The sequence below is a fragment of the Nerophis ophidion genome, linkage group LG25, assembly GCF_033978795.1.
Source record: "Nerophis ophidion isolate RoL-2023_Sa linkage group LG25, RoL_Noph_v1.0, whole genome shotgun sequence".
NCBI classification, from domain to species: domain Eukaryota; kingdom Metazoa; phylum Chordata; class Actinopteri; order Syngnathiformes; family Syngnathidae; genus Nerophis; species Nerophis ophidion.
In genome coordinates, this window is record NC_084635.1 from 23,095,556 (window position 1) to 23,107,813 (window position 12,258).

General features: G+C 39.7%; 1 protein-coding gene across 3 annotated transcripts in view; it reads left to right on the forward strand.

Moving 5' to 3' along the window:
• The window catches only part of wdhd1 (WD repeat and HMG-box DNA binding protein 1), an 83,481-nt gene extending 71,762 nt beyond the window's left edge, over nucleotides 1–11,719 (forward strand). For all 3 annotated transcript variants that reach the window (XM_061887076.1, XM_061887075.1, XM_061887073.1), the window contains one exon: nucleotides 11,382–11,719. In XM_061887076.1, the coding sequence (XP_061743060.1) occupies nucleotides 11,382–11,567 (186 nt within the window). In that variant the 3' untranslated portion in view covers nucleotides 11,568–11,719. The remainder of the gene's footprint in view (nucleotides 1–11,381) is intronic.
• Nucleotides 11,720–12,258: the final 539 nt, after the last annotated feature.

Genomic DNA, 12,258 nt, shown 5'->3' on the forward strand with positions numbered 1-12,258 from the left:
AACTCTACTGGAACTATTCCAGAAGAGAGGCTACCATTGATAATGTTGAGGATACTGGATCCAATAGTAGCAAGTATCTCCTTAACAGGCGAGGTGGGAGGGCATCTGCAGGAGAATCAGAGGGCTTCGTATGACTAACTGTGTCTTCTACAAACCCTGTTTACATATGAGTTGGGGAATTGTGTTAGATGTAGATATAAACGGAATACAATGATTTGCAAATCATTTTCAACCCATATTCAGTTGAATATGCTACAAAGACAACATATTTGATGTTCAAACTGATAAACATTTTTTTTTTGCAAATAATCATTAACTTTAGAATTTAATGCCGGCAACACGTGACAAAGAATTGGGAAAGGTGGCAATAAATACTGATAAAATTGAGGAATGCTCATCAAACACTTATATGGAACATCCCACAGGTTTGCAGGCTAATTGGGAACAGGTGGGTGCCATGATTGGTTATAAAAGCAGCTTCCATGAAATGCTAAGTAATTCACAAACAAGGATGGGGTGAGGGTTACCACTTTGTAAGCAAATTGTCAAACAGTTTTAGAACAACATTTCTCAACGAGCTATTGCAAGGAATTTAGGGATTTTACCATCTACGGTCCGAAAATTCATCAAAAAGTTCAGATAATCTGGAGAAATCCCTGCACGTAAGCGATGATATTACGGACTTTTGATCCCTCAGGCGGTACTGCTTCAAAACCTGACATCAGTGTGTAAAGGATATAGCCACATGGGCTCATTAAAACTTCATAAAACCAACTACAGTGTGTCGCTACATCTGTGCGTGCAAGTTAAAACTCTACTATGCAAAGCCAAACCCATTTATCAACAATATCCTGAAACGCCGCCGGCTTGGCTGGGCCCGAGCTCACCTAAGATGGACTGATGCAAAGTGGAAAGGTGTTCTGTGGTCTGAAGAGTCCGCATTTCAAATTATATTTGGAAACAGAGGACATGGTGTCCTCCAGAACAAAGAGGAAAATAACCATTCGGATTCTAATAGGCGCAAAGTTCAAAAGCCCACCCACCTATAGGCATCAGGCTGTCGTTTTAGATCATACCTGGGCAAATTAAGGCCCGGGGGCCACATGAGGCCCGTTAGACTATTCAATCTGGCCCGCCAGACATTCCCAAATAATTGTTTTAGATTTTTAAGATAATAACTGTAGCTGCCATTATGATGTGCAGTCATGTTTTTTTAATTAATGTAAGTCTTGAACTATACAAAGTATTTCAATGGTTGGAATCTGCTGTTTTGCATAATATACTAGTTACTATGGTCATTTAAGTCACAGCAGCTCAGACGAGATACCAAGCATTCAGTTATGTCGACAACCGGTTATGTTGGTGCCAGCCAGCCAGTTCGCAGGGTGTCAACATAAAGATTAGAAACCTTTAAATGAAGTAGGCGCGTGCAATTAGGTGTTAATACTCGAGATACACCACTTATCGGTGCTGATTTTTACCATTTTTTGATGTGTATCAGTATCAGTCTTTTCATTTATTTATTTGTTTTAATACAAATACAGCAGAACCACATCAGCAGATACAGTGGGGCAAAAAAGTATTTAGTCAGCCACCGATTGTGCAAGTCCTCCCACTTAAAATGATGACAGAGGTCTGTAATTTTCATTATAGGTACACTTTAACTGTGAGAAAGAATGTGGAAAAAAATCCAGGAATTCACATTGTAGGAATTTCAAATAATTTATTTGTAAATTATGGTGGAAAATAAGTATTTGGTCACTTCAAACAAGGAAGATCTCTGGCTCTCACAGACCTGTAACTTCTTCTTTAAGAAGCTTTTCTGTCCTCCACTCGTTACCTGTATTAATGGAACCTGCTTGAACGCGTTATCTGTATAAAAGACACCTGTCCACAGCCTCAAACAGTCAGACTCCAAACTCCACTATGGCCAAGACCGAAGAGCTGTCGAAGGACTCAGGAAAAGAATTGTAGACCTGCACCAGACTGGGAAGAGTGAATCTACAATAGGCAAGCAGCTTGGTGTGAAAAAATCAACTGTGGGAGCAATTATCAGAAAATGGAAGACATACAAGACCACTGATAATCTCCCTCGTTCTGGGGCTCCACGCAAGATCTTATCCTGTGGTGTCAAAATGATCAAGAGAACGGTGAGCAAAAATCCCAGAACCACACGGGTGGACCTGGTGAATGACCTGCAGAGAGCTGGGACCAAAGTAACAAAGGTTACCATCAGTAACACACTACGCCGACAGGGAATCAAATCCTGCAGTGCCAGACGTGTCCCCTGCTTAAGCCAGTGCATGTCCAGGCCCGCCTAAAGTTTGCCAGAGAGCACATGGGAGAATGTCATGTTTTCAGATGAAAGCAAATTACAACTTTTTGGTACAAACTCAACTCGCCGTGTTTAAAGGAAGAAGAATACTGAGTTGCATCCCAAGAACACCACACCTACTGTGAAGCATAGGGGTGGAAACCTCATGCTTTGGGGCTGTTTTTCTGCTAAGGGGACAGGACGATTGATCCGTGTTAAGGAAAGAATGAATGGGGCCATGTATCGTGAGGTTTTGAACCAAAACCTCCTTCCATCAGTGAGAGCTTTGAATGGTTGACCAAATACTTATTTTCCACCATAATTTACAAATAAATTCTTTAAAATTCCTACAATGTGAATTCCTGGATTTTTTTTCACATTCTGTCTCTCACAGTTGAAGTGTACCTATGATGAAAATTACAGATCTCTGTCATCATTTTAAGTGGGAGAACTTGAAATGACTAAATACTTTTTTGCCCCACTGTACAATATACAGTGTACACTTATGATACCAGTATCTGGTGTTTAAAAAAAAAAAAATTGTCAAGTAGATTGTCAAACAATGCTCAAGTACAACCCCGTTTGCCCTGCATGTGAAAAGTCACCTTTTTTTTTTTAAACACAAATATGACAGAAAAGATATCCCTGCCGTTACTCCAAACTGTGTAAATATATTGACAAACAAGAGACTTACTGTACTGTACAAGTAAAGAAAAAGAGGCAACATTCCTTTAAGTTCTGTAAAATCAATACGAAATAATGTCAGCCAGCTTGAAACATATCTCATCTACAAACTACGTAAGCCTGGGTTATGTGGTCGATTTTCTGATCTCTCCCCCCCACCCACCCTTTTTAAAGACAACATCAAATACAAATGACAGTGATCATTCATATTCATTTTTCTTCTATTTAATCAAAAACTAGTAGTTCTTTTTCGACCAGATAAAAATTTTACTTTTCACGGAATCATTTTCGGGATTCGGGAAGTCCTGTGGGAAATACTCAGTGAGGATGGGGTATTGGTCTTATTGTGGCGGTCCGCTCTCTGTATGATCGGTGTCAGAGCTTGGTCCTCATCGCCGGCAGTAAGTCGGACACGTTTCCAGTGAAGGTTGGACTCCGCCAAAGCTGCCCTTTGTCACCAACTCTGTTCATAACTTTTATGGACAGAATTTCTAGGCGCAGTCAAGGCCTTGAGGGGATCCGGTTTGGTGGCTGCAGGATTAGGTCTCTGCTTTTTTGCAGATGATGTGGTCCTGATGGCTTCATCTGGCCGGGATCTTCAGCTCTCACTGGATCGGTTCACAGTTGAGTTTGAAGCGACTGGGATGAGAATCAGCACCTCCAAGTCTGAGTCCATGGTTCTCGCACGGAAAAGGATGGAGTGCCATCTCCGGGCTGGGGAGGAGACTCTGCCCAGTGGAGGAGTTCAAGTACCTAGGAGTCTTGTTCACGAGTGAGGGAAGAGTGGATTGTGAGATGGACAGGCGGATCGGTGCGGCGTCTTCAGTAATGCGGACGCTGTATCGAGCCGTTGTGGTGAAGAAGGAGCTGAGCCGGAAGGCAAAGCTCTCAATTTACCAGTCGATCTACGTTCCCATTCTCACCTATTGTCATGAGCTTTGGGTTGTGACCGAAAAGACAAGATCACGGATACAAGCGGCCGAAATGAGTTTCCTACGCCGGGTGGCGGGGCTCTCCCTTAGGATAGGGTCAGAAGCTCTGCCATCCGGGAGGAGCTCAAAGTAAAGTCGCTGCTCCTCCACATGGAGAGGAGCCAGATGAGGTTGTTCGGGCATCTGGTCAGGATGCCACCCGAATGCCTCCCTAGGGAGGTGTTTAGGGCACGTCCAACTGGTAAGAGGCCACAAGGAAGACCCAGGACACGTTGGGAAGACTATGTCTCCCGGCTGGCCTGGGAACGCCTCAGGATCCCCCGGGAGGAGCTAGACGAAGTGGCTGGGGAGAGCGAAGTCTGGGCTTCCCTGCTTAGGCTGCTGCCTCCGCGACCCGACTTCGGATAAGCGGAAGAAGATGGATGGATGAATGGAATAATTTTCAAATAATTAATTTAAGAGATTCCTTTAGGATGTAATACTTTTGCTTGAATAGAATACTTTTGTTAACAATAAAGAAGCATTACACATCGCATGCAAATAAACAATCCCCACCATTGGGCGATATAGCTCGGTTGGTAGAGTGGCCGTGCCAGCAACCTGACGCTTCCAGGTTCGATCCCCGCTGTGCCATCCTAGTTACTGCCGTTGTGTCCTTGGGCAAGACACTTTGTCCACCTGCTCCCAGTGCCACCCACACTGGTTTAAATGTAACTTAGATATTGGGTTTTCACTATGTAAAGCGCTTTGAGTCAATTGAAAAAAGCGCTATAAAAATATAATTCATTTAATTTCATTGAGATCAAAAAAGTGCTAACTTCTGTCTTGTATAACATACTTCTGTAAATAAAAATGTAGTATTAGACATTGCATCCAAATAAGTGATGAAGTAAAACATTGAGAACACAGTAGTTTGTTTCAGTAAGTTGATAAAGTATATGCAGGCTTTTTCGTTTACACATCTCGGCGGTGTGCAGAGCGACAGCTTTAGTGATCGCTCAACACATTGTGCTTCTTTCTCATCATACATGGCGGCATCATACGTATCTGGTGGAAATGATTCCACCATTGTAAGGTGATTTTTAGCCTGTCTGTTTGCTGTTGGTTTTGTTCACCTTTGAGCTGGAGGCTTCAGTCTCAGATACTGTTGTTTTTTTTGATTGATTGAAACTTGTATTAGTAGATTGCACAGTTCAGTACTTATTCCGTACAATTGACCACTAAATGGTAACACCCGAATAAGTTTTTCAACTTGTTTAATTCGGGGTCCACGTTAATAAATTCATGGTACAAATATATACTATCAGCATAATACAGTCATCACACAGGTTAATCATCATAGAATATACACTGTAAGAAATGTCACTGTTTAATTACAGTAACCTACTGGCAGCTAATGGTTCCAGTATAAAACTGTTTTTCTACAGCACACATACTGTGATTTACCACTACAGGTATTTACTGTAAAAGGTATCACAGTACTGTGCTGTATCAAATATACACTTCACAGCATAATACTGTTCTGTTTAACAGCATTACACTGTTATTTTAGTGTACTGTAATATCCATCGACAGTTAATTACAGTAAAATAATTGTAATCACTATTGACTGAGCTTTACAGTATAATGCCACTAGAAGTTAATGAGTTGAACTTTTACATTTTTCAAAATCAAAACCCCTGCTATCTGCTGGCATAAAAACAACTGGAGAAATGGCCTTGTGGGTTTATGCTTTTATTAACCAATTATTTTAAAGCGCATCAAATACATTCAATGTACTTTTAGTGCATTCTTCTTATTTTCAGTGAAGCATTTTAACATTTAGAACAATGTTAAGCAACTATAGCATCAGAACAGTCCATAGAACTAGATCAGGGGTCGGCAACCTTTACCACTCAAAGAGCCGTTTCGACCCGTTTAACATAATGAGGAAGACAATGGGAGCCGCAACTATTCTCGCCAATATCTGCTGGTGGTCACCCAGATGACAAGAATAAGGGCATGATATGAAGCCATTGCCTTAAACACCTTCTACAACATGTACAAACTGCTTGCCAGTCCAGTAACATGATGTATGTGGCTTTCGCAAATGCACGCACACGACTGGAAGGCATACTTGGTGACACAGAGTACACTGACGGTTGTGATATAAACAACTTTAACACTCCTACTAATATGCGCCTTTGCATCCATGACACATCCTGACTAGGTTATAAACCCTGCAAGCACCAAACCCCGCCCACCTGAACCACAGGGGGGCGGGGGGGGGGGGGGGGGGGGGTTTGGTGCTCGCGGGGAGTATAACATAGTCAGAAATTATTGTGGGTGCAAAGGATTCTGGGTATTTGTTGTGTAGCGTTTATGTTGTGTTACTGTGAGGATTTTCTCCCAAAATGTGTTTGTCATTCTTCTTTTGTTTCTGGGTTCACAATGTGGCGCATATTAGTAGGAGTGTTAAAGTTGTTTATATCACAACCGTCAGTGTACTCTGTGTCACCCAGTATGCCTTGCAATCTCATACATGTGCCAATTGAAGCAGCAAAATGCATGTGTTCGGTCGGCACGCAAATAGCATTTCGTGAATGGCGGGCGCGATGATGTTCAAGAGGACGTTAAGAGTAATATCATCACAGCACGCCCTTAATATTGTAGTCCGAGTGCAAATTGGAGAACGTTGATTCCGGGTGATGTCCGGGAGAGGCATTGAATTCCGGAATCTCCTTGCAACAATCTGGGGGGTCGGCGATTGTGCTGTTGGGCCGCATCAGAGTTGCCAAAGAGCCGCGGGTTGCCGACCCCTGAACTAGAAATTCAAAATGAAAATGTCCATTTAGATATCCCCCCACCAGGACACACCCACACCCCCAAACATAGTGCCTCTGTTGCCCCATCCGAGAGAGCACACACATTTTGAATTAACATTTTAAACAATGTTAAGCAACTCTTGCAATCGGAACAAACGATGGCATCAGAGAACGCGCTCCGTACATCCAAATAACAATCAAAACGATCAAAATGAAGATGTCCATTTGGATACGTAAAAGAGGACAACTCAGTTATTGAAAATATGAGGAATTCAATACGTTTTTTTGTGAATGTTGGCCCAAACTTGGCAAAAAAAAATAATTTTAATATGAAGGATGAGTAAATTGGCCCTAGTGTGTGAATGTGAGTGTGAATGTTGTCTGTCTATCTGTGTTGGCCCTGCGATGAGGTGGCGACTTGTCCAGGGTGTACCCTGCCTTCCGCCCGATTGTAGCTGAGATAGGCGCCAGCGCCCCCGAAAGGGAATAAGCGGTAGAAAATGGATGGATGGATGGATGAAGGATGAGAAAAAGTTAAAGCGTGTATCTGACATAAAAAATTCTATGTTTCCTGGCAGAGTTTGTGAAAGTGATGTGTTAGAAGTGGTCAGAAAGTTTGAAAACAAAAAATCTGTCGATGGTAACAACGTGGATATGTCACTTGTTAAAGAGGTGATGGATTGTGTCCTGAAACCGTTTACTTATATATGCAATAAATCTTTATCAACTGGAATTTTTCCTGACAAAATGAAAATCGCAAAAGTTATTTCAATTTATAAAAATGGTGATAAACATATGGTCTCAAATTACAGACCTGTGTCCTTACTACCTCAAGTTGCAAAAATTGTTGAGAAAATATTTGTAAATAGACTTTATATGTTGATTGACAAACATGAGCTATTGAATGAGCATCAGTATGGCTTCAGGAGTAATCGATCTACATCCCTAGCAGTGATGGACTTTGTAGAAAACATAGCTACAGCAATAGAAAAAAAGCAACACACCGAATATTTATTGACTTATGTAAAGCTTTTGACACAATCCATCATTCCTTACTTCTGCAAAAATTGGAAAACTATGGCATAAGAGGTGTTTCACAATAGTGGTTAAGTAGTTATTTAAGTAACAGATCTCAATATGTGGAAATGAATAAGATTAAATCACAGCCAAGAGGAGTAACTTGTGGGGTTCCACAAGGCTCGGTATTGGGACTTAAGTTATTTATACTCGACCCAAATGATATTTGTTCAGTATCTAATAAATTAAAATGTATTATGTTTGCAGTTGATACAAATGTATATTGTTCAGGAGAAGACTTGAAGGAAGTGTTGAGGATAATAGAGGTTGAGTTAATTCAGCTTAAAAAATGGTTTGATATTAATAAGTTATCATTAAATGATAAGAAAACTAAATTTATGGTGTTTAGTGGTGCAAGGACAAATTGTGAAGCAACATTAAAATTAAATCAAGTGGACATTGATAGAGTATATGAAACTAAATTATTGGGAATAATAATTGATCATAAACTGTGTTGGAAACCGCATATTGAATACATAAAGGGAAAAATATCCAAATCTATTGCTATTCTTTATAAAGTAAGACACATGCTGAATAAGAAATGCCTGCATATGTTGTATTATTCTTTTATTTTTCCATATTTAACGTATTGTGTTGAAATTTGGGGAAATATTTATAAAACAAACATAGACCCAATAATAAAACTTCAAAAAAGGGTCATTAGAATAATACACAAAGTGTGCTACTATGAACATACCAATCCATTATTTATAAGTTCAAATGTATTAAAATTTTCAGACATTGTGTTTTTAAAAACAATGTTTTGAGTAAAGAACAACAGCCTTCCAGCTTGTATTCTTAGGCTGTTTCATTTAAGTGGAGAAAACTATCATTTACGGGGGATATTGATTTTTGAAATAGGTAAAGCGAGAAGGAATACAAAATACAAATGTGATACAGGGCGGTATAGCTCAGTGTTAGAGTGGCCGTGCCAGCAACTTGAGGGTTGCAGGTTCGATTCCCGCTTCCGCCATCCTAGTCACTGCCGTTGTGTCCTTGGGCAAGACACTTTACCCACCTGCTCCCAGTGCCACCCACACTGGTTTAAATGTAACTTAGATATTGGGTTTCACTATGTAAAGCGCTTTGATTCACTAAGAGAAAAGCGCTATATAAATAAAATTCAATTCACTTCACAGTTTTTTTGAGTTAAATGGTGGAACAAGCTCAGTGATGAGCTGAAGACATGGTAAGGTTTAAGAAAACCTTGAAAGGTGAAATAATGAAAAATATTAAATATAGTAACAATTACTTCCATCCCCTTGATTTTTTTTGTTTTTTTTTTAACGATGATGTTCCAGGCAATCTAATTTTCAGTGAAGGTATAGAATAGGCAAATATAAGCTTTGGCTTCAGTCTATTCCTTTTTCGGTCATTTTTAAAAAAAAAAATTTGTGTGTGTAAATATGTATGATTGTTTACGTATAACCTGTACTGTAAAACGGATCACACAAAATGGTTGATTGATTTGATTGATTATATGACCGAAATAAACTTATTTCATTCATTCATATGATGTTATCATCCCCCCCCCACACACACACCTCCATACATAGTGCCTCTGCTTCACCATCAGAGAGGGCACACACATTTTCAATGAACATTTTAACATTTAGAACAAAACATAAGTTAGGATCATGTGCAATAGAAAAATTTGTAAAACAAAACTGAACCGCAGAATTGACTACTGAACAAGACATACCCAGTGTTCAGTTGTCAACTTCATTTCAAACTGGAGACAAAAACCTGAACACGAGTCCAGTGTTTAGTTGTCGGCTACATAAAGCCCCACTCAACGTCTGTGAGATTTTCTATAAGGGTGGCTAAGTGAGGATTACACAGTTGCTGCCTTTTTCTGGACCAGCTTCCCGGTCTTCTTGGACACCACCTTTCCCTGGCTAGCCTTTGTTCCCCTCTCAGGGTTATTCATGCCAATGAATCGCCTCAAAAACAGAAAGCATATAAGATATTCTGTTGTGATTGAAGATTACTTGCAGTCGATACAGAACGCATTTATGAATATGCACTGCACAAATATTAATATCAATTTTAGGATATATGTGAGCCTGTACCATAAATACAGCTGTCGATGAGTGAATCACAATCCCTCTCTCTATTTATGTCTTTCTCTCAGTCTATCCCCGTATTCCCTGTATATTATTGTGGTTCTCAAATGAGGGTACGAGTACCCCTGGGGGTACTTGAAGGTATGCCAAGGGGTAAATGAGATTTTTTTTTAATATTCCAAAAATAGCAACAATTCAAAAATCCTTTATAAATATATTTATTGAATAATACTTCAACAGAAATATGAATGTAAGTTCATAAACTGTGGAAAGAAAAATACAACAATGCAATATTCAGTGTTGACAGTTAGATTTTTTCATAAATATTGATGTTAAAGATTTCTTTTTTTGTGAATTATATTTATACAGCGCTTTTCTCTAGTGACTCAAAGCGATTTACATAGTGAAACCCAATATCTAAGTTAAAATTAAACCAGTGTGGGTGGCACTGGGAGCAGGTGGGTAAAGTGTCTTGCCCAAGGACACAACGGCATTGACTAGGATGGCGGAAGCGGGGATCGAACCTGGAACCCTCAAGTTGCTGGCACGGCCACTCTATCAACCGAGCTTTGCAGCCCTCATTTAACTTGATGAATCCAGATGGATCTCTATTACAATCCCCAAAGAGGGCACTTTAAGTTGATGATTACTTCTATGTGTAGAAATCTTTATTTTTGAATCACTTGTTTATTTTTCAACAAGTTTTTATTTATTTTTATTTGTTTTTTTCCAAATAGTTCATGAAGGACCACTACAAATGAGCAATATTTTGCACTGTTATACAATTTAATAAATCAGAAACCGATGACATAGTGCTGTATTTTACTTCTTTACCTCTTTTTGTCAACCAAAAAAGCTTTGCTCATATTAGATAGATAGATAGATAGTACTTTATTAATTCCTTCAGGAGAGTTCCTTCAGGAAAATTAACATTTTCAGCACAATCCCATTACAGGGGTACTTGAATTAAAAAAAAGGTTGAGACCCACTGTACTAAAGTGTTAAAAATAAAATTATTCAAAAATTTAGTGGGTGCATTTTGTAGTCTGGAAAATACGGTACAAATAATCGGTATTGGCCCTGAATAAAAGGTATCGGTCGATCTCTAAGTTGGTACGTTTGTTAGCATTTAATAATCCTATTAATAAAGTTCAAGAGCGTGGTGACTGCTTCTAGTGTGTGTGTGTTGATTATATATGGCTTAAGTGTGTGTGGTGTGTGTGTATGTTCAATCAGCCCCGGTGAGTCATCCTGGCTGTATTACCTCTCAGTGAAGTGCTTCCTTTTGTCTGTGCTCAGAAAGGGGAGAGAAATAAAAGCAAGAGGAGCAGAAGAGCCAGCGGGGCAAAGGAGACGCAGCCTGTCAATTGCGATTATACATGACAGGATGCAATTTGCAACCGCACGCTCCCGCGTTGCTACGTGCGCTCAGTCATTGTCTAAGAGCCCGCGTGCAAACGGATGCCCTCCCGTAATTAACACGTGTGCACCCGCTTCCTTTCAGGCGTGGACAGAGCGAGCGAAGGGCCTGACTGTCGACGTGACGGACCTGAAGAAGAGAAAACGGGCAGAGGCGGGTGGAGGTGTGGAGAATGACATGGCTCAGTCAGATGCTGATGAAAACAATGCCAAGAAGAAGAAAGCATTTGATACTTCAAAACTTTCTGCCTTTGCCTTTCACAATAACTGATTTGTTGGTTAGCTTTTGCTTCTGGTTCGAAAAGACAAACTGTTCAAATTAACAGTGTTGATATCTTCTGGTTTTTAACAACCACCTTCATTGACTTGCATTTTGTATACTGATTTTAATGATTTAATAAAAACAATGTATGTCCTCTTTGATTATTAGTAAGTAATTGAAACCACAAAGGCACTAGAAATTAGTTATTATTCTTCATTTGTGTGGCATCTAGTCTTTTTTGTCCTAATAGTTACCGTATTTTTCGGAGTATAAGTCGCTCCGGAGTATAAGGCGCACCTACCGAAAATGCATAATAAGTTGCAGTGAAATATAAGTCCCATTTTTTGGGGAAATTTATTTGATAAAACCCAACACCAAGAATAGACATTTGAAAGGCAATTTAAAATAAAGAATAGTGAACAACAGGCTGAATAAGTGTACGTTATATGAGGCATAAATAACCAACTGAGAAGGTGCCTGGTATGTTAACGTAACATATTATGGTAAGAGTCATTCAAATAACTATAACATATAGAACATGCTATACGTTTACCAAACAATCTGTCACTCCTAATTGCTAAATCCCATGAAATCTTATACGTCTAGTCTCTTACGTGAATGAGATAAATAGTATTTCATATTTTACAGTAATGTGTTAATTTCACACATAAGTCGCTCCTGAGTATTAGTCGCACCCCCG